Below are 24,922 nucleotides of genomic sequence, written 5' to 3' on the forward strand. Positions count from 1 at the left end.
ATAAGATGATTAGGGGGTTAGATAGGGTTGACAGTGTGAACCTTTTCCCGCGTATGGAGTCGGGTATTACAAGGGGGCATAGCTTTAAATTAAGGGGGGGTAGATATAGGACTGAAGTTAGGGGTAGGTTCTTCACTCAGCGAGTCGTAAGTTCATGGAATGCCCTGCCAGTAGCAGTGGTGGACTTTCCCTCTTTATGGGCATTTAAGCGGGCATTGGATAGGTATATGGAGGATAGTGGGTTAGTATAGGTTAGGTGGGCTTGGATCGGCGCAACATCGAGGGCCAAAGGGCCTGTACTGCGCTGTATTCTTCTATGTTCTATGTTCTAAAGATTCAATGATGATTTGTCCACTCACTGAACTTAGAGCATGAAATGCAACTTAGATATGTCCTCCTAAGCAAACTTAATCCCACCGAGTTTTATGTCACATGTTTTTAATCCCTCATTCAAATTTTGATATGTATTGTGAATAGCTGGGGTTCAAACACTAACCACTGCAATACTTCACTCGTCACCTCTTTCCACTCTGAAATAGATCTATTTATTCCTACTCTGTTTCTTGTCTGCGAATTAATTGTCAGTCTGGTTAGCCTGCTAACAGTAGTAGGAAATGCTGGAGTCTATCCGAAAGGACTTCACATTCAGCCACCACAGTATTAACGCAAATGTGATTTGCCCACTCAGTATATAGATTTAAATCACCCATATAAATCATGATTTATGTAGCACAATTGTTGGATGTATTTCTAATTTTCTGTTTAATGCCATTCCCACTTGGTATAATTACTACAGTTGGACACTGATGCTTAACAACAACCATGAATGTTTTCTGCTCCTTGTTGCATCATAGCTGCACCTGGACTGATTTGTACATCTAGATTTCCTGCATCAGTATCCTTTCTCATACTGCACTGGTTTTGTCTATCTTTAACAACATCATCCATCTTGTTTCCACTTGCCCCTCCTTAAAAGTTGAATGCACTTGATCACCCCATAGTCACCTCCTGTAATCAAAATTATATTGTACCTATTTATAATTCTGTACTGTGATCTTGGGTGGATTTAAAGCATGAGGGTTGAAACTTGAGTTGGAATCCACATTGGGTTGATTCTGAGCTGGATGCAGTCACTGAGGAATGTGATATGGTTGTGGAAATGAATTTTAGCAAATTCTTGGTCAAACACCAAGTGTGACAGTGAAATTAACTAATATCGGTGGATAAAAAAAACAATTGAAACAGAAATCCGATAGAGAGAAGCAGAACTTCAAGGTGAGCATGCCTAGAAGAGATGTGGCAGTAAGTTAAATGAAAACCGAAAGAACTATTTTTGTGTTACAGAAATGAAAAACCAATTGCTGGAAAAGCTCGGCAGTTATGGCAGCATCTGTGAAGAGAAATCAGTTAACATTTCTGGTCCAGTGACCCTTGCTCAGAACAGTTCTGAGGAAGGATTGCCACACCCAAAACATTAACTCTGATTTCTCTTCACAGATGCTGCCTGACCAGCTGAGCTTTTCCAGCAGGGCAAAAGTGAAGACTGCAGATGCTGGAGATCAGAGTCTAGATCAGAGTGGTGCTGGCAAAGCACAACAGATCAGGCAGCATCCGAGGAGCAGGAAAGTCGACGTTTCAGGCAAAAGCCCTTCATCAGGAATGAGCTTTTCCAGCAATTTGTATTTTGTTTCTGATTAACACAAACACAGTTCTTTCGGTTTTTATTTAGTACAATTTTGTACTGTTCATCAACCTTATTTGAAATGTTCTGCATTTAGATGCAGTGCCTTGTGACTTGTCTTTTTGACATTTTTGTTTTTTTGTACTCCAGCCCTATTTAGTGTTCAAGGAGAAAGTGAGGTCTGCAGATGCTGGAGATCAAAGTTGAAACTTTATTGCTGGAACAGCACAGCAGGTCAGGCAGCATCCAGGGAACAGGAGATTCGACGTTTCGGGCACAGGCCCTTCTTCAGGAAAGGATTCCTGAAGAAGGGCCTGTGCCCGAAACGTCGAATCTCCTGTTCCCTGGATGCTGCCTGACCTGCTGTGCTGTTCCAGCAATAAAGTTTCAACTATTTAGTGTTCAGCCTTGTGACCTCTGCCTTCCACTTTTCTAGATTTCCTTTGTCTTCATTCCCCTTATGCTTGTCTCTCCCCACTTAGGCTCCTGTCCCTTTGCTACTCTAACTCAAATCCTTCCCTGCTAATCTACAGATACTGTACAATGACTCCAGTTGCTACTCCAAATGTGAAATGGAATTTGTAGTGGCTGCAGCATAGATAAACTTCCTGCACATGTGGTTATCTTGGACACTGGAAGTGTCACTGACTTTCCACATCACACAGGAAGCATTCCATCTGCCTGAGCTGGCTTGACATGACTTAGCCTTAAATTTAGTTTTGATTTACTTCGTCTGGTTTACAGAATAATAAATATTCCAGCAACCTTATCATTTTTCTTGTACTTTAAACATGCTTAATCTAAACAAAGGCCCAATAATTATTTAGAGCACTGTGGAAACCTTAATCTTTTCATTTTTCAAGGTCTCTATTCGTCGTGTATTAGTTCCAGTGATGACCTTGTATTTTTTTCTATGGTTGAAAAATGTGGTGCTGGAAAAACAGCAGGCCAGGCAGCATCCGAGGAGCAGGAGAATCGACGTTTCGGGCATAAGCCCTTCTTCAGGAATGAGGCTGGTGTGCCAAGTGGGCTTAGATAAAAGGTAGGGGGGAGAGAATTTGGGAGAGGGGCGCTGGGAATATGATAGGTGGAAGGGGGTGAGGGTGATAGGCCGGAGAGGAGGTGGAGGCGAAGAGGTCAGGAAGATGATTGCAGTTCAAGAGGGCGGTGCTGAATCCGGGGGTTGGCCTCCCCCCTTCCTTTTATCTCAGCCCGCTTGGCACACCAGCCTCATTCTTGAAGAAGGGCTTATGCCCGAAATGTCGATTCTCCTGCTCCTCGGATGCTGCCTGGCTTGCTGTGTTTTTCCAGCACCACACGTTTCAACTCTGGTCTCCAGCATCTGCAGTCCTCACTTTCTCTTTTTTTTTCTAAAATATTGACAAAACTTGCCCTTTCTGGTCTCATCAAGGCTATTTCCCAGTTATGTACCACTTCTGATCTTTTAGGTTTCAAAGTGGCTAGGGTTTCTGGACGTGTTTTGTCAAACCCTAGCCACTGTCCCCTACATCAAAGACATGTCAGAAATGACTGCCAGACTACTCAGACCCCTTGGCATCACGGTAGCCCACAAACCCACCAACCCACTAAAACAGCAGCTGATGAACTTGAAAGACCCTGTACAGACACCAAGCAAAATTAATGTCATTTAGAAAATACCATGCAAAAACTAACAAACACTACATTGGACAAACAGGCAGAAAACACCAGGATACATGAACACCAACTAGCCACAAAATAACATGACCCTATCACTAGTATCCTTACAGCTAAGGAAGGAGGACACCACTTCGACTGGGACAACATATCCATCTTAGGACAAGCCAAACAGAGACACTCAGAATTCGCAGAAGCATGGCATTCCAACTGGAATTCTATCAACAAACACATCAAGTTAGACCCCATCTACCACCCCCCTGAGAAAAAGATCAGGAAATGACATCACCACAGGAAATGACATGACCAATCCAAAGAAACCCGAACTTATAAATAGAAAGCAGGCATCATGTACAGTTCTTCGCCTGAGGTCCACTGAAGATGTTACCTAGTAGGGTGATGAGCAAACCTACATCCATGTTCCCAAGTTGTGAAACTCTCCAGGTATTTTAGTTATATAACAACAGTCAACTTTCATCCTATTTTATAGTCCTAACAGGACAAATGTGGTCCCTTTCAACTAGCACATAGTATCCAATTCCCATTTGTATCTTATCCACATTATTATTTTACACTATGTAAACTCCACACACACCAGCATCTTCTGTTACTAGTTAGTATGCTTAATCCTTGTACATATTCTACATTTTTATTACTACTCCTTTAAACACAATACAAATTAATAATCATTCTTCTATGAAATGAATCATTGTTAATGGTTTATAACTTTGATTTTTATCTCAGATTTTTCCTCACGCCTGACATTTAATTATTTAGCTTATTGCTCTTGATTAATCTCCTTAAAGTATGATTGTCTGTTTCCTGATTATTTCCATAGCATTCCTTAGCACTTTCACATTTATTAAACAAACAGTGAAAACTGCAATTTGTTAAAAGAAAATGATGAGAGAAAATTGCTTCCTATCTCAATATGGGGTTTAAATTATATTATCTTTAAGGCATCAAATGCAATTATTGAGACCCTAGTTCTTACAGTGAAGGGAAGCAAATGATCAAGATTATTCAACCGAAAACCAAAGGAGAATCATATCAGACTGGAAACATTAGTTATTATTTCTTTCTGCAGAGATACTGCCAGACCTGCTGGGTTTCTCTTGCCCTTAGTGTTTTTTTTATTATTTCTTTTGGAGAGTGAGCTAGTTAATTCCAAACCACCAATATTTCTCCATGGAATCCGTTATAACAACATGGAAATAGACCCTTCAGTCCAACTTGTCTGCACTGACCAGGCATCACAATCTGACCTAATCCATTTGCCAGCATTTAGCCCATATCCTTCTAAACCCTTCCTATTCATATACTCTTGGAGATTCCTTTTAAATTTTGTAATTGTACCCTCCTCCACCACTACTTCTGGCAACTCATTCCATTCACGTACTACCCTCTGCATGAAAAGGTTACCCCTCCGGTCCTTTTTACATCTTTTTCCCCCTCACCTTAAACCTGTGCCATCTAGTTATGGACACCCATCCTAGGAAAAAGACCTTGGCCCCCATGATTTTAAAAACCTCTAAGATCACTGCTCAACCTCTGACGTTTCAGTGAAGAAAAGCCCTAGCCTATTCGGCCTCTTCCTAGAACTCAAACCTGCAACATCTTTGTAAATCTTTCCCGCACCCTCTCAAATTTAGCATCTCAAACTTCTTTCTTCAAATATTTAGTCCATTTCCTTTTTGAAAGCTACTATCTAATCTGTCCACCAGCCTATCAGGTGGAGCAACATAAATGTGAGCCACGTGCTAGCTTTTTAAGAAATTTTTTTCCTCAAGTTGTTCTTGTTCTATTGCTAAGTATCTTGTCTGTGCCCTCTGGTTAATCAACACTTTAGCTTTCTGTTTATTCTATGTAAACCTGGGATCAGAATTTTTTTCAATATTCTTTAAGGTATACTTTAATACTTTTTGGTTTTTTTTCAGGGGTTTATTTTTCATTAATTAGTCATTTATTAGATGTTATCATTTAATAGCATTGCCTTCTGTATTTTAGTTTGGGGCTTTCTTCTTTAGAAACAAACATTTGTACCTTATATCCATACTAAATCATTTAACTTGAAACTGTAAATAAGCCATTTTTGTTTATTTTAATAAATAAATTCCCAAACTTTTTAAATAGAGGCTCATGAGCCTAAACTGACAAGTTAGTAGATGAATTAGGGCAGTCCTCACTTTCTCCTAATATAAGAGTTTCCAAATTGTAAATGTGACAGCTAATATGAAAATTCAAAGATGTGCAGGTTAGGTGGATTAGCCATGCTAAATTGTCCTGTAGTTTTCAGGAGTGTGCAGGCTAAGTGGATTAGCTATGGGGAAATGCAGGGATGGGGTGGGTCTGGGCAGATGCTCTTTAGAGGGTCAGTATAGGTCCAATGGACTGAATGGCCTGCTTCCAAAATTAATGGATTTCTATGAATTGTTTTGAAAGAATTTCATTTTTTTCTCAATTTTCTTGTTGACCACAGCCATGCAAGCATCACATTCACTTCCTATTTCCTCCCTTCTTCCTTACCACCATAAGCTCTAATGCCCATCTTCCAGTACCCTCCCACTCCACTTCTTTCTCCCTTCCACTTCTCCACCTTACACCCATCCATCTTAGCAGGTCCACTGCCATTTGACCCAATCCCATTTTGCAGCTCAAGAATAATATTTGTTATTATGGACTTGGTACACTTGAATTTTGTTATGGAAAAATTCTATAGTATCACTGATCTCTACAAGGCACTCCAGAATACCTAGACGACTCCAATGTAGATAAGTTATCTCTTCTTCCAAAATAACATCTTTCCTTCTGCTCCAGTAGATTTGGATTAATTGCACTGTTTCAGCCAAGGTTTGGGGCCCATATCCATTTTATAGTTTCAGTAGAAATCAGGGCTTGCCGCAATAGACACTCACCTTGCTCAACATCCCCATGAAGACTAAAACTTTGTTGTTGTTTTTCATTTTCTGATTCCTCCTCTTAACCTCCAAAAGGATGTCCAACAATTGATAAGTGTAGCTGAAAGCCTCCTGCATGATGGGTGCAGGACTAGCCTTAATTCCTACAATTCCAGGATCCCTCCCTCCTGGCTTTGCTGCTCCTACATTCATAGATTCCGCCCTTTGATCAGTAAGCAGCAAAGAAGGAATCTGTGATTGGAGGAGCCAGAGAAAGATAGTGTCTGAAGGGAACAGCAGCTCCTCACTGATTTGGTTTCTCTGAAGTACAGGGACAGCCTTACTCTGGTCACTCTCCAATTAGTTTTTCCTAGGCATTTTGGGGCTTTTAGGGGATGAATGCACCAATATGTCATGAGCACTGATCGAAGCCCTTTATGATTTTGAGAATGCCTCCATTAAATTGTTTCTCAGCCTCTAAAAAAGAGCAAGGGTGAAATCCAATTCTTTCTGAATAACCATTATTGTCATTCCTGTAACTGCTACTAACAATCGTGTCTCTGTTCAAAAATGTGTAACAGAATAGCAGGAGAAAAGAACAAACTCTGCACGCAAGGATTTTGACCTTGATAGTTGCAGTCAACAGAAGTCAACAAAGAACAGGATTTGATGTGAGAAAAGGATGTTGGTGCAGCAATTTGGATGAATAGGAATTTGTGTAGGGTATGTTATAACTGGGTAGAATGTTTTGGTAATCATGTTTTCCCCTACTCCATGAGTTGCACCATTAGTGTAAATGTTTTGATTCAATCAACAAAATGACCAAATGCTTCCCTTTTGCACCACTATCCAGAGCAAGTCTTACACCAGACTGCTTTAATGTATTAAAAAAAAATGTTATGAAGCAACACTGATCCTGAAAAGCAAGTAGCAAAACTGGCTAACATTTTAAGGTTTATTACAGAATTAGAACTAAATCCCCATACTCCCAAAACCGAAACAGACAACACAAAACAGCAAAGGCTTTGCAGCAATGTTATAAAATGGGTAAAAGAAAAATCCCTTACTGGTCAGTGGTCTGAGAAATAAAAGATTGAATTTGGTGAATTCACACGGTCTGCTGGATTCCTTGACAAAATTGAATTACCAACAGCTGTAGATTGATGGAATGTTTTTTAAACATGGCTTTCATTTGGGGTGGAAATCATCCTGGATCCAAGTCTTTGGATGGTGGTCCAAGTTCAGCAGCCTGATTTGAGGTAGTCAAAATAGTGAAGTGAGAAAACTTTATCAGGATCCAAACTACTTCAAGAAGAAAGGGGGAGATAGCGAGAGAGAGGGAGACTGCAGCCTTTTTACAATTTTGGGGATTTTCCTCCTTGAGACACTCTGGGTGGCAAAATAGAAATCAAGTGTAGATATAGTTTGTCAGCAACCATCAGATCAGGAGTGCTGCAATCTCTTCCAAAACTGACTCTTCCTGCAATTCTGGAAAATAAATCCTAACACTTATCTCCCTAAATAGTTTGCTTGGCTATTTTCTGAAGTCATTTGACATTTTGGTAATCAGCAAGTGGATCAGAGTCCATATTAAACTGTTAACTTAACTTCAAAGTCATTTTAAATCCTTGTTAAAAATCCTCTTTCATCCAGAAATTGCCCAAACAGTTCAGTATTTTTCACATGTTCATACCTGTATATTCCCTACTGGCGGAAACCAGAAAGGAGAGCCAAGAGATGTTTGAGGCTCAGTCGTTTGAAATTTGAATGATTTGGCAGCATTTGGATGAAGCAAAGTGACTTGGAGATGGAAAGCATATTACATCAGAAGCACATTAGCATGCTTGTCATATTTTGACATTATCAAAAAGTTGTCAATTGGGGATTTGCATCAATCTGGTGCCTCTTCAGCACAATTCCGAATCAAATAGGCCTAAAGCCACAGGCATTTGAGATCAGGACCAGTTTGGAATTTTTGTCAATGGATATAAAGGTACGCTTCCTTTTTATATGCAGATTTGTATTTTTTCATCATCTTTTTTTTAAAAAAAGAGATCCTTGTGTAATGTTCAAGGAAGACGTGGAGTCAAGTTTGCTACAAAGAAGTTTGAGGCAGAAGTGTCAGGATACGGTCTACAATTTTCCTGTTATCTGGTTAAACTAATCCAATATAAGTGGATCAGATTACAAAGTAGTAAGAACATACATCCAGTTTCGAAATGTAATATTGAAGCTTCCCCACATTTGAATATGAAATAAAATATGGTTGAATGCAGAACTTCAATATTAGGAATGCTGAGTTCATTAAACCATTTTACCATGTTGTGCTAGCTTTATCCTAAATAATTTGCAGAATACTTTCCTGCTATAATTATTGAATAGCCATATTGCATTCAAATGCATTTGGGCCAACTTCAGGTGGTAAATTGTATGCATAGTCTGTTGCGAAGTGTTTAGCTCTTAGAAAACTTGTGAAGCTTTGAAAAGTACTTTCCTGGAAAAATGAATAATATTCTTGGTGCAGAAATACAATTCCTGATACATTATCAGCAGAAATAATGGATCAAGGAATCACTGCATATTCCAGTTGGAATTGGAATATTTAAATGAGAATTGAGGTGATACTTGTATTGAAAATATTCTTTACTCCAAAATCAGATATCACCATGGCTCAGTTGTGGCACTGTTGTTTGAATCATAGTCAGAGATGTACAGCATGGAAACAGACCCTTCTGTCCAACCTGTCCATGCCAACCAGATATCCCAACCCAATCTAGTCTCACCTGCCAGCACCCGGTCCATATCCCTCCAAACCATTCCTATTCATATACCCATCCAAATGCCTCTTAAATGTTGCAATTGTACTAACCTCCACCACATCCTCTGGCAGCTCATTCCATACATGTACCACCCTCTGCGTGAAAGAGTTGCCCCTTAGGTCTATTTTATATCTTTCTCCCCTCACTCTAAACCTATGCCCTCCCCAATCCCAGGGAAAAGACTTTGTCTATTCAGCCTTTCCATGCCCCTCATAATTTTGTAAACCTCTATAAGGTCACCCCTCAGCCTCCGACGCTCCAGGGAAAACAGCCTCAGCCTGTTCAGCCTCTCCCTATAGCTCAAATCCTCCAACCCTGGTAACATCCTTGTAAGTCTTTTCTGAACCCTTTCAAGTTTCACAACATCTTTCTGAAATGAAGGAGACCAGAATTGCATGCAATATTCCAACAGTGGTCTAACCAATGTCCGTACAGCCACATGACCTCCCAACTCCTGTACTCAATACTCTGACCAATAAAGGAAAGCATACCAAATGCCTCCTTCACTATCCTATCTACCTGCCACTCCACTTTCAAGAAGCTATGAACCTGCACTCCAAGGTCTCTTTGTTCAGCAACACTCCCTAGGACCTTACCATTAAGTGCATAAGTCCTGCTAAGATTTGTTTCCCGATTTGCATTTATCTGAATTAAACTCCATCTGCCGTTTCTCAGCCCATTGGCCCATCTGGTCCAGATCCTGTTGTAATCTGAGGTAATCCTCTTCACTGTCCACTACACCTCCAATTTTGGTGTCATCTGCAAACTTACTAACTGTACCTCTTATGCTCGCATCCAAATCACTTATGTAAATGACACAAATGTTCTCTGTTCAGTCTCCATGTCAGAGTCTTGAGCATGAAAGTCTATGTTGACAATTGTATTGTGGTTCTTAAGACTTTGTACTGACTGGATGACATATTAAAATAAGGTGCTTGCTACCTTCAGAGCTGGGGTGTTCTCTATGATGACTGAAATATTTATTCCAAAACCACACTTTTAAGCCATTACTACATTGTTACTTGTGGAATTTACCAGAGAGAATTATTTTTTAAAATCCAAATGGTTCATTTTGCAATAATGTTAGATATTACAACATTATAAAACCAGCCTAGCAACTTTGCACTCAAATAGTTTACTATTTTGTGCATCCCTGGAGTCATGAAAGTTTAAGACTTTATCAAAGTGTGCTAAATTGCCCAATTTACCCATTGTTTAGACCCAGGTTGACAGCATGGTTCAGGTTTCTGTACTTAACAAAAATAACCATTTATTGCAAGTACATTGCAGAGTACTTGAAAAGTGCATAGTAAAAAAGGGCAGAATAAGCATGTCTTAATCAAAGGGAGATCATGCTTGACAAACCAGATTGATTGATTGCCTAACTTGATTGCTATCTCCTCAAAGAATTCAAAGAACCAGTGAACATGATAAATTTGAATTTTCAGAAGACCTTTGATGACCAGCCACAGATGAATCTGCTAAATAAGCTTAGAGTGTTAGAATTAGAGACTGGCATGGATAGACTGGCAAGGTCACAGCCTCCGAGTGAAAGGATAACCCTTTAGAATTGATATGAGGAATTTCTTCAGCCAGAGTGGTGAATCTGTGGAACTCATTGCCACAGAATGCTGTGGAGGCATAGTCATTCTTTGTACTAAGACAAAGATAGGCTCTTGATTAGTCTGGGAATTAAAGCTTACAGGGAAAGCCAGGAGAATGGGGTTGTGAAACATTTCAGCTCTGATCTAATGGTAGAGCAGATTCACTGGGCTGAATGACCTAATTTTGCTCCTATGTCTTGTCATATGTTTCACAATGTATAAAGTATCTGACTTCTTGTTTAAAAGCAAGAGCTTAGAGCAACTAGTGATGGGAAAATAAACCAATTTTCTTTGGGCTTTAGGTGTTTTCTTTTAGTGCAAAGGCAAAGCTAGCACCTTCCTTTCCAGAGGTCCGAAGGCTTCTGACCATCCTATTCACACCCTGCTCAGTTACCTGAGAGACTATCTTAGTTGTTCGCAGATGGTTGGCGTTTGTCATCAACAACTGGGAAGGCAGCATGACAGTGTGGTTAGGAAGGGTTTTTGCCCGAAACATCTATTTTCCTGCTCCTCGGATGCTGCCTGACCTGCTGTGCTTTTCCAGCACCACTCTAATCTAGATTCTGATCTCCAGCATCTGCAGTCCTCACTTTTGCCTGGTTAAGAAGGCATACAGGACACTTGCCTTTATCAGTCTTGGCAAAGATTATAAGAGCAGGGGAGGGGTTTTTTGTTGTTGCGGCGGTTAGACTGCAACTGGAGTATTGCATGCAGTCCAGGTCACTGTACTATAGGAAGAATGTTATCGCAGTAGATGGGGTGAGATTCACTTGAATGTTGCCTGGGAGGAGAGGTTGGATAAGCAGAGATGGCTGAGAGGGACCTGATTGAGGTGTGTAAGACTGGGTTGTTGGAAAACAGCTGTGTCCCTTAACTAAAGGGTCATTAACAAGGGGCATAATTTTCAGTTGAAAAGCAGGGGGCTTGAGGAAAAACCTTTTCACTCCGAGGGTGGTACGAATCATCTGGTGTTAAGTGTGACAGTGGGTGAGAAGTGCCAAAGGTGTTGGAGCTACGAACAGTATCAGGAGTGGCAAGATTGTTGAAGAGTTTGGAAAGGGATATGTAGTGCAAAAGCTGAAAGGAAGGGTTGAACACATTTTTGTCAGAGGGCAGCGAAGGTGAAAAATGTTGCTGTACAAAGTTGCAAGTGGTGAAAAGTGTCAGGGTGACTTATTAATGGGAAGAATGAGAAATAATCATAGTTAAGTATTTAAAAACAGATCTAAAGTTTGACCTCAAGTGGTATGCCTTCAGCACAGGAGGTGAAAGTAGTATGGTGTAATTAGGATTGTGCCTTGCCAATATGCCTTCAATTTCTAGCATCAGAAGGCTGCTGTTTTGAACAAGATCATTGGCATCCATTTTCACTCCACTGCTGATTGGTAATTCCAGATTTGTTTTTTTCCAAATTAGTGATAATTTTATGAATGAATGTCAACTTGTTTGATTGTAAAGCTATTCTTGGAGAATATCTCTCCTCCCTGGAGAAAAGTTTCCTTGCCTATGTAATTGAGTAAGACCATTTTGGAGTTTGGGGTCTGTGTCAGAATCTGTTGAATATGGGCTAACAAATTTTTAAAAAGGTGCATTGGAGGTACAGAAATATTGGACAAGAATATTGTCTGAAAGTAATATCACTCAAGGCACTGTGCAATTTCCAGTTTTTAAAAAAAAAACTTCCAGACCACACTGCTGAGGTCTACATTGGTTGCTCAACTCTAATTTCCCATGGGAAGGTGCCTGTGTCATCTCGAGCTACTGTAACCAATCTGATGCAGGAGCATCCACAAACTGGGTGGGAATTCCAGGATCTTGATCCAATGAGAAATAGCAACACTGTTACAAGCCAGTGGGGCTTGGGGGAGAACTTGCAAATTATGCCTCTGCTTCCATGTCCTTCTAGTTGGTAGAGGTATTAGTTGGGTCATTTTGAAAGAAGTTTGGTAAACTTCCAAAATACATCTTATACTGGGTACACTAGACTGTGTGCTTTAGCAATGAAGGAAGTGCATGTTTAAGATGTTAGATGAGTACATCATCATTTAAATTTGCCTTTGATTGCATTGAGCATCTTGAGCACTGTTTTGCACCAAACTCCCCTAAGAAAGCAAAGAGTATTCCATCACATTCTGACTTCTATCTCATAAATAGATTGTGGGCTGACTAGGAAGACTGGTTATGAATTACATATTGTAGGTTCCTTGCCTGTACAATTTTTGGTCAATGGTATAGCCAGGAAGCTGCAGAGAATCTGTGATCATAATGCCATTAAATGTCAATGGGAGATGGTAAGACTGTCCCGTTGGACATGTGTAGTGTGAATGTTACTTATTAATCAAAGTCTGAATGATGTCTTCGTCTTGCTACATATGATCACAAGCCAATTAATGTTCAAACTTGGCAACTCACTCTCCCATCTTTCTACTCTGGTGTTTACAGTCAATTTTTATGAATTGGCAAGTAATAATAAAAAAACAGTTTTGCTGTTATGCATTTGCTGCAAGCAACTACTGTTTTCTATTTGCAGATTGCTGCAACAATACACTGCACTTTGTTCTCTTTGCATTTTGAATGAGAATCTGGTTTCAGATTTGATTTTATTAAATTAATTCGTGTTTTCTCAAGCTGGTACATCATGTTTATTGTCCATTATCTGCCAAGACTTGTGTTTGGAGAGTATTATTTTAAATTAGTAGCTTTGCCAATATTGTGTTCAATGACACTTACAGTAATATTGCTAGATAAATCTCAGTGGGAATTTGCTAGTGAAGTGCCATTAATTATATTTTTTTAAAAGAACAGAAATGATGTTTTCTTAAATTTTAACTTGTAGAATATTATTTGTGCAGCAAAATGGATTATCACCACTTGTAAATGTCAGAGTATTCTGATGCATCTTTAAGGAAAAATATGTAATTCCTCACCGGTGAAGTTCATTTTAAGCCAATGGATGAGGCAAGGAAAAAAACCTCAATCACCTTGATATTGCAACTTTTTTTCTTGCTCATTAGACGTGCATATTGCTGGCTAGACAATCATTTATAGTCTATCTCTAATTGCCCTGAAATAATTAGAGTTCTGCCTTGAGCTACTGCAGTTCTTGGCTTGTAGGTACATCTGCAGTGCTGAAAACTGGCAAGAAACATGAAACCTAACAGTAAAAGCTTCTACATTAAAGAGAGTTTCTAAAGTAACCTTTAGTTCCTAACTGGGGAGTTAATAATAGAGAACAAGGCAATGTCAGACACTTCGAACAAATATTTTGTGTCCATCCTCTCTCAAGGGAACCCAAAATTAGTATAAAATCAAAGGTAAAATGAAGGGAGGAACTTTAAACTGGAGAAAAATGTATTGGGAGAACTAATGGAGCTTAAGGCTGATTTGAGATAGTAGATGCACTCATTGTAATCTTCCAAAATGACCTAATCCTGAAAATATCCCAGTGAAATAGAAAATTGTCAGAGTAACACCTCCCCTCCAGAAAGGAAATAGAGAAATCAGGAAATAATAGGCTAAGTAACCTATCTATATAATCCATTATTAAGAGGAACTGGTTCAGAAAATCAGGGAGTGTCAACATGGTTTTATGAAAGGGAAATAATTTCTCACATATGAGTTGTTAAGGATATAACAAGCAAAGTGGATAAGGGGCAGTCAGTAAATGTAATATATTTAAACTTCCAGAAGACATTTGATGTGTCTCAAATGTTACTATACAGGTGCATCTGATGTTGTGAGTAATATATTGAGTGACGTATCGGCTAACAGGAAACGTTGGGTCATTTTCAGGGTTTTTGGGTCCGATTCTGTTGAGTGAACTGCCATGTCATATGAACAACAAAAAGTCAAGTAGACAAATGGAATGTTGGTGCTTTTTGTGAGGAGAATTGAGGAGAAAAAAGTAAGGAAGTCTTGTGACAACTATTAATGGCCTTGCTGAGACCACATCTAGAGGACTCTAATTTTGGGAGTTTAACATGAGGATTTTTACTGGAGGTAGTTGAGAAAATTTGCTGTTGAAATTTATGGGGTTTGGTAATGCGGGTTTGGCAGACTCATTGGAGTTTAAAAGAATGACAGGTGATCTTATTGAAACAATTAGGATTCCAAGTTGGCCTAACAGGGTAGATATGGAGAGGATCTTCCTTCTCATTGGGGAATCTTGAACTAGCTGACACTGTTTCAAACTAACCAGTCTCCCACTTAATTCTAAGAGGAATTATTTCCTCAATCATTAATGTTTGGAATTGTCCCACTGCTCACTCATGGAGAGCTGGACTATTAAATATATTCAAGACTACGTAGATACTTGATTGAAAAGGGAGTTTAGAATTATGGCACCAGGCAAGGAAGTTGAGTTATTGCCACGTAAGATAAATCATAATCTTGTTGAGTGGTAGAGCACAATCAATGACTAGATACTCCTGCATCTGTTTCTTATGTTGATTGTCCTATCTGGAACTCCGTACACCCACAGCCCTCCCATAATTTTATTATACTTCACTGAGGTGGATGTTGCCTGACCTGTGCTTTTCCAGCACCACACCCTCTACTCTGGCACATTGAATGTCAAATCCTGCTATTACTGGAGTCTTAACAATTAACAACTTTAACAGGTGCAAAATTGCCCAATTTATCTGGTTTTTTTAACCCAGATTGACTGAGGCATAGAACAGGTTTCTGTACTTAATGATTATTATTTATTACTAGTAAATAGATTCTAGCTACATGTAAATGACTATGAACAGTCGATGTAAAACCCTACTAATTAAAACACTAACCTTGCCAAGGGGGAAGACTGGGAAAGAATTTTAATTGTCCCTGTCTGCAGACTTTGCTAAGATTCTTTTTGTCTTGTCAGGTCCTGTTGCTTTTTGCTCTTCGTTCTTCTTTCTCCAGGAACTTTCACTTGCTTGTGGAGGTACAGGATGACTGGTTCACACTTGTGTTTTTGCTAACCTACTGGTTAAGCGCTATAGCTTACAGCAGTTGCTGAGGGAAACAAATAAGCTTTCTTCAGGCATTCGATTAGATTCCCCATAGTATGGAAACAGGCCCTTCAGCCCAACAAGTCCACACTGACCCTCAGAGTAACCCACCAGAACCATTCCCTGACCGTATATTTACCCCTGACTAATGCACCTAAAATGGGCAATTTAGCACGGCCAATTCACTTAACCTGCACATCTTTGAAACTGAGCGCCAGAGGAAACCCATGCAGACACGGTGAGAATGTGCAAACTCCACACACACAGTCACTTGAGGCGGGAATTGAACCTGGAACTGTGAGGCTACAATGCTAACCGCTGAGCCACCGTGCTGCCTCTGTTTAGGTTTAAATTTTTTTTTTAAACTACAGAAGAAAGTAAGCTCCTCCTTTTTGAGGTCTGATGTCATCTTCCAGACAATTACACAGGAGTTGATCATCTAGTTGATTGGAAGCAGTAGGTATTTGTCACCACTTCATAGACCAATTAGCTACTTGTTGATTATTGAATCTCCTTTCATACACATCCTTGGCTGCAGGTCATCTGCAACTAAACATCCTCCACTGCTTGAACAAACAGCAGTGAAGATAGTTATTGTAATAACTATCAGGAAACTTGCTTTCAAAAAGTGCAGCAATCCTTGATTTTAAAACCGTCCTGTTCCCATTTCAGCCTGCAATCAAAAATACAAAAATAAATTATCTTTAAAAAGTATATTTTGATAGTTCTGGTCTCGAGCAGTCTTGGTTTTAATTGCTGTACCATATTGACTACATTTTCAACTGTCAAGGTCCCAAACACTCTAGAGCAACCTTCTGAACCCTTTTTTTTTGTCTCCAAGTCAATTCTCAAAAATAAGCTCTTTGGTCATCTGCCTAAATCTCTCCATGTGGGCCGGAGTCTAATTTTGCTTAGCGCTTCTGTGAAGTAATTTTAGATATTTCATTACTTTAAAGTATTCTATAAATGTATGTTATAAAATTGGGGTTTGAATTTTGAACTGAATTGAAGCTTTCCTCAAAGGAAAATTTTGATTCCTAGTACTTGCAGATTTAGTGAATGTTTTTATTTTAATTATTTTTGGGTTAGATTTGTTTTTTTAAAAATTATTCATAGGCATCACTTGCTGAGCCAGCATTTATTGCCCATCCATAGTTGACCTTAAGCTGAGTGGCTTGCTTGGCCATTTCAGAGGGCAGTTAAGAGTCAACCATATTGCTGTGGACCTGGTGCTGCATGTAGGCCAAATCAGGCAAAGCTAGCAATTTTTAATGACAATCTGCAATGGTCATAGTTAGACTTTCGTTTCTAGATTTTCTTCATTGAATTCAAATTCTACTAGCTACTGCATTTATTATGGAAGGATTTGAACCCAGGTGTTTGGATTACAGACCAGTGTGCCATCGGCAATCCTGAATATTTTCAAGTTGTAAAATCTATTTTGGTGTTCTGTTTACTTCAAGAACCAGGGAATACTTTTGAGGGAAACCTGTTTTAAGAGAAGTTGTGATACGATCTTGACTTAAAAGGTGTGCTGTATGCACAGGATGTGCATTTGTAAAGAGGTGATGTGTGAAGGTTCTTTCACTCCTGAGCCTGTAATCTGTGTTATTGTGTGATATGACCTAGACAGGGGACGAAACGTTTGCAACAAAAACTTCCAGCTCGGCGAACAGAACCACAGCAATGAGCACCCGAGCTACAAATCTTCTCTAAAACTGTGATATGATCTGTTATAACATAAATTAGTTAAAATGGGAACTGAGATAATAGTCATGGATTGAGCATTGGGAAATGGTCAGAAACCGAATAAGAATAAACAGATCATTTGAGGTAATTGATGGGACACCTAAGGACCAGACTTGGGCCTCAGCTATTTTGCAGTCTTTGTCAATTATCTGATTGAGGGGGCCATCTTGACAATCTGAAGTTTTTGGGCTGTGATCAGATGCTGAGAAAAGATATTTAAATGTTTATTAAATGTCCAACAACATAATTATGGAATACAAGGTGGGGAGGTGCAAAGTTATCCACTTGGGTAGGAAATGTTTTTAAATAGATTGATACCTGGACTGAGACATTTGACTTGTGAGAAGAAGTTAAATAAATTAGTCCTGTATCCTTAATTTAGAAGCATGAGATGATATCATTGAAACTTTTAAAATTAAGGGCTTTGATGGGCGAAGGGCAAAAGGCATAGGTTTAGAATTAGTGCAGTCACTGAGTCATTAAGGAGCAGGCCATTAAACGGAGATGAGAAATTTCTTCATTCAAAGGGTTCGGCATCTTTAGAATTCTCCACCCAGAGACCTGTAAATAGTCATTGAGTATATTCTAGGAAGAAGTTAACATTGTTTTTGGATACTAAAGAAATTAAACAATATAGGGATAGTCTGGGCAGGTAGAGTTGAGATAGGTAATCAGTCATGATATTGAACAGTGGAGCATGCTTGAAGGGCTGAAAGGCTTATTTATACTCCTATTTGTCGTATTCTTATGGAGTTCTAATCATATTATCTGAAATTTTTATGTTAAAAGATGGATGTTCTACTGGGTAGTATTCCAAATTTGATAATCTGTTTAGTTATAAATGGGAATAATGAAATGATCAATATATAAAAAATCTGCTATCCTGCTTTTTACATCTCTCCTAAAATTTGTAATTTTACGATTCAAAATCATCTTGGATTCTATGAATGGAGTTCCAAATAGTTCCCTTACAGCAATTCAACATCTATGTCATGAAGTATGCCATGAAATTTACGCATAATATTGTTTATCATCAGAGACAGCCTTTTGTGAAAGGCTGTTTAACTAAATATTTTTCTTCCAAGCAGAGTTTGGAATGTATGATACAAAAGTACACCAAACTGCTAAATTTAGAAAGTATTTGACATAGCAGATGTGTTGAGTCAGCCCAACCATTATTGGTTCTGCATTTATGCAGCTGCTCCGGACAATCTTCCGATGATTCAGAGGTAATTTAGCCAGTCACATGGGCTGCCAAATTCATTTTGAATACCTAGTGTTAAAATATTAGTACTGACTAAGAATTACGACTTCTTACTTTTTGATTAATAAATATGCTAAATACGTTTGATACATAATAAAGGTAATTTATCTCTAATAAGCCTGCTATCATTTCAACTACAGATGTTCCAGCATGGCTTAAAAGTTTGCGTCTACATAAGTATGCAGCTCTATTCTCTCAACTAACATATGAAGAAATGATGGCGCTTACAGAAGTACAGTTAGAAGCGCAGGTATGTTGATCATACTGACTTTGTTGCAAAAATATTAATTTTATTGTCTTCTAACAATTGAGCTTTAGCAATATGATCTGTTAAATTTGTTATTTGAAATTTTGGGGAAGTTTCGTATTTCTTCACCTTTCTTTATTTACGTGTGTGTCTGAATGATCTCTGATCCCTTTTCTGTTTGGAGACCCTTATAATAGTTATTTACCCATTTGTTTGATTTAGTTGTTGTCTCTGTCTCTGTCTCATACATTTCTATATGTATTCTGGTAACTTACTATAGATCTGTTTGCCTTTTCCGGAAATAAATTGTGTTTCTATATAGTGCCCTTAATGACCTCTGGATATTCCATAGTGCTTCACAGCCAATGAAATACATTTTAAACTGTAACCACTGTTCGAAAGTGGGGAATTTGCAGACAACCAAAATACCCAAACAGCAACAAGAAAAAATGACCATGGTGGTTTTGCATGGTTGAGTGAATAATATTGACCAGGACACCTGAAAGCTCCCTTGATGTGTCAGTATTTCTAGGAAATTCCTTAAATTGCTGAGACCAGACTTAGTTTTCTCCCTCTTTCTACCCCCCCCCCCCCCCCCCCAATGCTGTCTTCAGTACGAATTTTTCTGCTAATTTGAGGTCTGGTCTCTAAAGTGGGGCATAACCTTCTGGCAGAGAATGCTCATAACACCATTTTTGAAAAAAAAACTTCATTCAACAATGTGCATTGTACTGGGTGGGCAGCAAATTGCCCTTGATAACCTTCTTTTGTGTTGAACTGTCATCTTAACCACCTGAGTCCATTTTGATGGAGATATTTCCACTAGACTGTTAGGGAGTTCCAAGACTTTCATTTAGTCATGTGAAAGGGGTAGTGATATATAGGCAAAAGTGAGGACTGCAGATGCTGGAAACCAGATTCTAGATTAAACTGGTGCTGGAAAAGCACAGCAGGACAGGCAGCATCCGAGGAGCAGGAAAATCGATGTTTCGGGCAAAAGCCCTTCATCGGGAAGTGATATGTCCTACATAAAAGTGGAATGTCACTTGGGATATCTGTGCAGGTAATGGTGCATGTATATGTCTGCTGCCCTTGTCTTGGTAAATTTCTACAGTGCATCTTGTAGCTGGGGATTATTATTATTAATAATAATAATAATATCATCCTCCAGTCAAGGGGCTACATTGTCCTGGATGGTGTCAAGCTGCTTCAATGTTGTTGGAGCTGCATCTATACAGACAAGTAGGGAGTAATCCATCACACTCCTGACCTGTGCTTTGTTGAAGTGTTGATAACACAAAGTTACCTGACTACCCACAATCTATTTTCATTTAGCCTTAACTCTGTGGAAGTTTAGTGTTATTGAATAGAGGTTCAGGTACATTGTTCTTTGAAAGTTGCGTCATAAGTAGACAGCGTGGTTAAGAAGGCTTTTGGCATGCTTGCCTTCATTGCTCAGACTATAGAGTATAGAAGTTAGGATGTTATGTTTAGGCTGTACAGGATGTTGGTGAGGTCACTTTTGGAGTATTGTGTACAACTGTATCAACATGTTGACTTTCTGACTCCGTACAGGGCCACCCTGATCCCTCTGTACCTCCGAATTCTGTAGCCTCTTGATTTGAATAATATTCTATTTTGTGTATTCTTCATTACAAAATGGGGAGCTTAAAATTTCCCATGCTCTCTTCCATCTGAAGAACTATTGCTGATTTGTTTAATTATCCTTGGTATCTTTGCAGAATATTTGACTTGGATCTTTCAGTTAGCGACAAAGCAAAGATGTATGTCACTGACTTTGTTTAAAAAGTATATTCTCACCTTTTCATAGACTATATCAGGAACTTGCTGTCCTGGTAGCAACATGGAGCAATTGTGAGTTTGGTGGGTGGGGGGAGATGTGGTTGCCTCATTCAGTTCTAGCTGAAGCCAATATACTCAAGCTCAATAACTGGTTTTATTTTTAATGATTTCAAACATTTTCTTGTAATGTGCATCTATTTCTAACTTAATTGTGCCCCCCCCCCCCCGCCTTGTTCCTCAAGCTCTGCTCATAGTCATACCACCCGCCATGCTTTGTACACCACTTCTTGCCCAGTCAATCCCTGACTCTGTTGTATTATTGGTGCTAATTTCAATCATTAAGTTGATGAGAAAATGATCAGAGACCAGTGTCATGAACAAAGTAAAAATGGGGTGTGAATTTATGATTATCTTTTCTCTCAATTAAAAGACTGCAAAGTATTGTTTAATGTAGTCTTTTCTGAAGTGTTTATTTCAGGTCACACAAAAGAGATTGGATGACAGGGTAATTTTTTTCTGACCGTATTGTTGATGTTTTCAGGGATGTTTTTAGGAATTGTTGCAGGAGAAAAGATTCAAAATGCTATTTCTACCTCCAAGCATATCCTGTCATTCAACCCATGGACCAGGGTGCAAAAGCAACTTTTAAAACTTATTGTTTAAGGACAGCATTCAGGGAGCTGATTGTAGCTACTAAAAGGGATAATGAGGACAGTGTTCTTCAATTTTGGAAGAACTTTAATATTAAGAATGATATTGGCATCACTATGGAGGCGTGGGGTGATGTCAGTGAGGTCTGCCTGCATGCAGTTTGGCGGAAGATTCTCCCACATTTTATCTTCAAGATTTTAAAGGTGTTGAACTATCCGAGGAGCTTCCAGCAATCAAAGAATATTGTGTCAGTCTTGCAAAGCAAGTTGGATTTGAAGAAGTGGTGACTGATCTACAACAAATTGTTGCTGTGGGGGGAATTGAAGCTCAAGATGAAGACTATCAAGTCCAGGATCAGCACCACGAGAACTTCCCATTTCTATCCTGAGAAGTTGAGAAGCAGTGCAACTCTTAGAAGATAATGACTACAATGCAGAACACAGCAGGATAGCAGTTTGTGGCATAAAGTCTGATATGGCAGTCTATGAACAGCTGCTTCATGAAGGAAGAAAGATGGCAAAGCAGCAAAAACTAGATGCTTTTTTTTTAAGCCAACCCCTAATAAGCAGCCATCCACTTCTGGGCTAAATATTTTTGTCATAATGCTGCACCCAGAATGGCACCTGAGAGTAATGATGCTGATAACACTCAGCCCCCGTCTTAATACAGTACTAAAACTCAGCAAACTCAAACTGATTTAAAGTGTCACGTTTATTGTATTATTTCACTAAAATATGACTTTAAAATTTATTGACAGTGCTAATGTTTGTTAGGCTAACTACTTTTATTTCAATTTTTACTGATGTTTTTGCTCGGTTGCCTCAACTGTGTTTTTCCCATAGACCCGGTTATTTCTATTGCGTGATATTCTATAACACGAGTTTGCACGAGAACGCAACTACTGTGTTATAGCAGAACAGACTATTGTTGCTGTAGGTCTGGTCTCCCCAGTGCCTTGTACATTTGTAGCAAAATTTCCCTATTTTTGTACTTCATCCTGCTTGCAATAAAGGTCAATGTTCCATTTGCCTTCTGAATTACTTATGCTAACTGCCTGTGAGCTTTTTGTGTTTCATGTTCAAGGACTTCCAGATTCAATTTATGAACTTAGTTGAGAATAGTAACCATTTTTAAATAAAAGAAGAAATGTGAAATCAGAGCTCTTTTGCAGGAAGTGTGTAGAAGCCACAAGACTAGAACATCAAACAAAGCAAAATGCAATATCTTGGGTAACTGCCTATAAATGAAATTTGAATAAAGAGACAAACTATGCTTGATTATGAACTATGGATTCTGCATTCAATGCTAGATATCACAAAGATCTTAAGAATTAGATCGGCAGTCAACTCAGCATGTATGTCATCAATTTTGGATACCATACCCTTTAATACAAGTCATTATGAAGAATTTTCAATTCTTCACCGAGTGTTTAGCCTGATATCCAGCTGACAGCAGTACGTAGCCAACCTGAATTTCATTGCCTTCCCCAAAAATGCGATATATCTGCACAACATCTTCAACTTTGATGTTCTGAATAATGAGATCCACCTTCATGTAACAGAAACACAGCAGAAACTGTATATTTGCTTATTTGTAGCATCTAGATCTAGCCCCTGTCGTCTATAGCTAGCCGGCACTGCATCATCTGAATTCTAAAAGCTTTTAATGTCCTTATACATAACTTCAATCTCCCAGAAGTTTTCAATTTCAGTTTTAGTTCTCTTAGAAATTGAAAGGTCAGTTTCACTTCCAGTTAGAGGGGGGGGGTCTCAAAATAATACAAGCTTCCGAAACTTGGAATCCAATCACACTCCTGCTTTAGGGAAAAAGAAGATTTTAGTAAACATTTCTTCACAACAGTTTTGAAATACAGCAAGTTATCATTCTGAATATTTTTCAAAATAGCTTCACATGTAATAGTGAAAGTTGAGTATTACACATTTTATAATTTATCAAATAAGAGCTTAACCAGAGCAGAATCATGTAAATATAACAATGGATTAGCATGTTTCAGACATCACAGAATTAACATAACTCAGGCTACTTTCTGTCCTACACATTTTTTTAAAACTTTGGCAGCTTGTCGGCATCATTGTCCACTGGCAACATGGTCACTCTTCTTAAGGGCTGAGTGCTGGCAAATGGGACTAGATTAGGTTGGGAAACCTGGTCGGCATGGACAAGTTGGACTGAAGGGTCTGTTTCCATGCTGTTCATCTGTCAACTGACCATAATAAGTCATAGTCAAAGTTGGAAATCTCACAACACTAGGTTATAGTCCAACAGGTTTATTGGGAAGCACTAGCTTTCGGAGCACTGCTCCTTTTATCAGGTAGTTGTGAAGTATAAGATCATAAGACACATCTTACAGCAAAAGATTACAGTGTCATAGTGATATATTGAACAAACCTGGATTGTTAAGTATTTCTTCTTTTAGAAGGCAGGTTTTGGTTCATTAATATGTAAATCCCGAAACTACTTTAAGTCATTTTCTTGAGATAATTTAAGGCTTTATAACAAAAGGTGATATCTCAGCTCAAACAATGCATTAAAGATGTGAGGCGTGACACCGGAGTGTCTATATCCCAGTCTTGAGTCAGACCAGTTCTATTTTAAAAGTTGAATTTAGAAAATATGACATGGATTGACTACCTGCAGATTGTGCATTTTTTGAGCAAAATAGAATGTATCTACAAATACAAATTCATCCCATAGACTTTGTGTGTGAGAGAAAGCTTGGTAAATTGTGTGTGTGGGGGGGGGGTATGATGGATATAAGCCTGTGTGTATGTATGAGAGAGGGTCTGTGTTAGTGTGAGTATGTCAGTGTATGTGAGTGCGTATAGTGTAGTTGGGTTACCTGTCTTGCGACATGAACCCAAGATCTCTGTTGAGGCCATCCTCGTGTGTACGCCCACCCCCATACTTTCACCCACCCACCTCTCTCAGGCTTTTACTCCATTACACCGACCCCCACACTTCAGCTTTCACACATGCAAACGTGCACCCACTCACATGCACATGCTTGCACTCTGTCTCTCATGCACTCACACGCACAAGTTTATGGGGGAATTTATAATTGCAGAATTATATTTGCAGATACATTCTATTTTGCTCGAAAAATGCACAATCTGCAGGCAGTCAATCCATGTAATATTTTGTAAATTCCACTTTGGAAATAGAACCAGTCTGACTCAAGATTGGAATACAGACAGATCTAACCTCACATCTTTAATGTATTTGCTGAGCTGAGATGTCACTTTTTGTTATAAACCTTAATTTATCTCGAAAGTGACTTAAAAGAAGTTCTGGGATTTACAATGTTAATGAATCATCATCTTTTAGAATGCAGGTTTTGGAAGACTTAACAATCCAGATTTGATCAATCTATCATTATGACACTGTAATCTTTTGCTATAAATTGTCTTATGACTTTATACTCCACAACTACCTGACCAAGGAGCAGTGCTTTGAATATCATGTTGGACTATTACCTGATGTGTGGTTTCTAACTTTGTCCATCCCAATCCATCCCAGCTCCTCCACATCATAGTCAGTTG

General features: G+C 38.9%; 1 protein-coding gene across 12 annotated transcripts in view; it reads left to right on the forward strand.

Annotated features, from left to right (window-relative positions):
• The window catches only part of samd4a (sterile alpha motif domain containing 4A), a 196,444-nt gene that overhangs the window by 117,122 nt on the left and 54,400 nt on the right, over nucleotides 1–24,922 (forward strand). For all 12 annotated transcript variants that reach the window (XM_043697695.1, XM_043697697.1, XM_043697689.1 and 9 more), the window contains one exon: nucleotides 18,802–18,911. In XM_043697695.1, coding sequence (XP_043553630.1) covers nucleotides 18,802–18,911 — 110 coding nt within the window. The remainder of the gene's footprint in view (nucleotides 1–18,801; nucleotides 18,912–24,922) is intronic.

The sequence above is a fragment of the Chiloscyllium plagiosum genome, chromosome 10 (assembly GCF_004010195.1).
Source record: "Chiloscyllium plagiosum isolate BGI_BamShark_2017 chromosome 10, ASM401019v2, whole genome shotgun sequence".
In the NCBI taxonomy this organism is placed as follows: Eukaryota; Metazoa; Chordata; class Chondrichthyes; order Orectolobiformes; family Hemiscylliidae; genus Chiloscyllium; species Chiloscyllium plagiosum.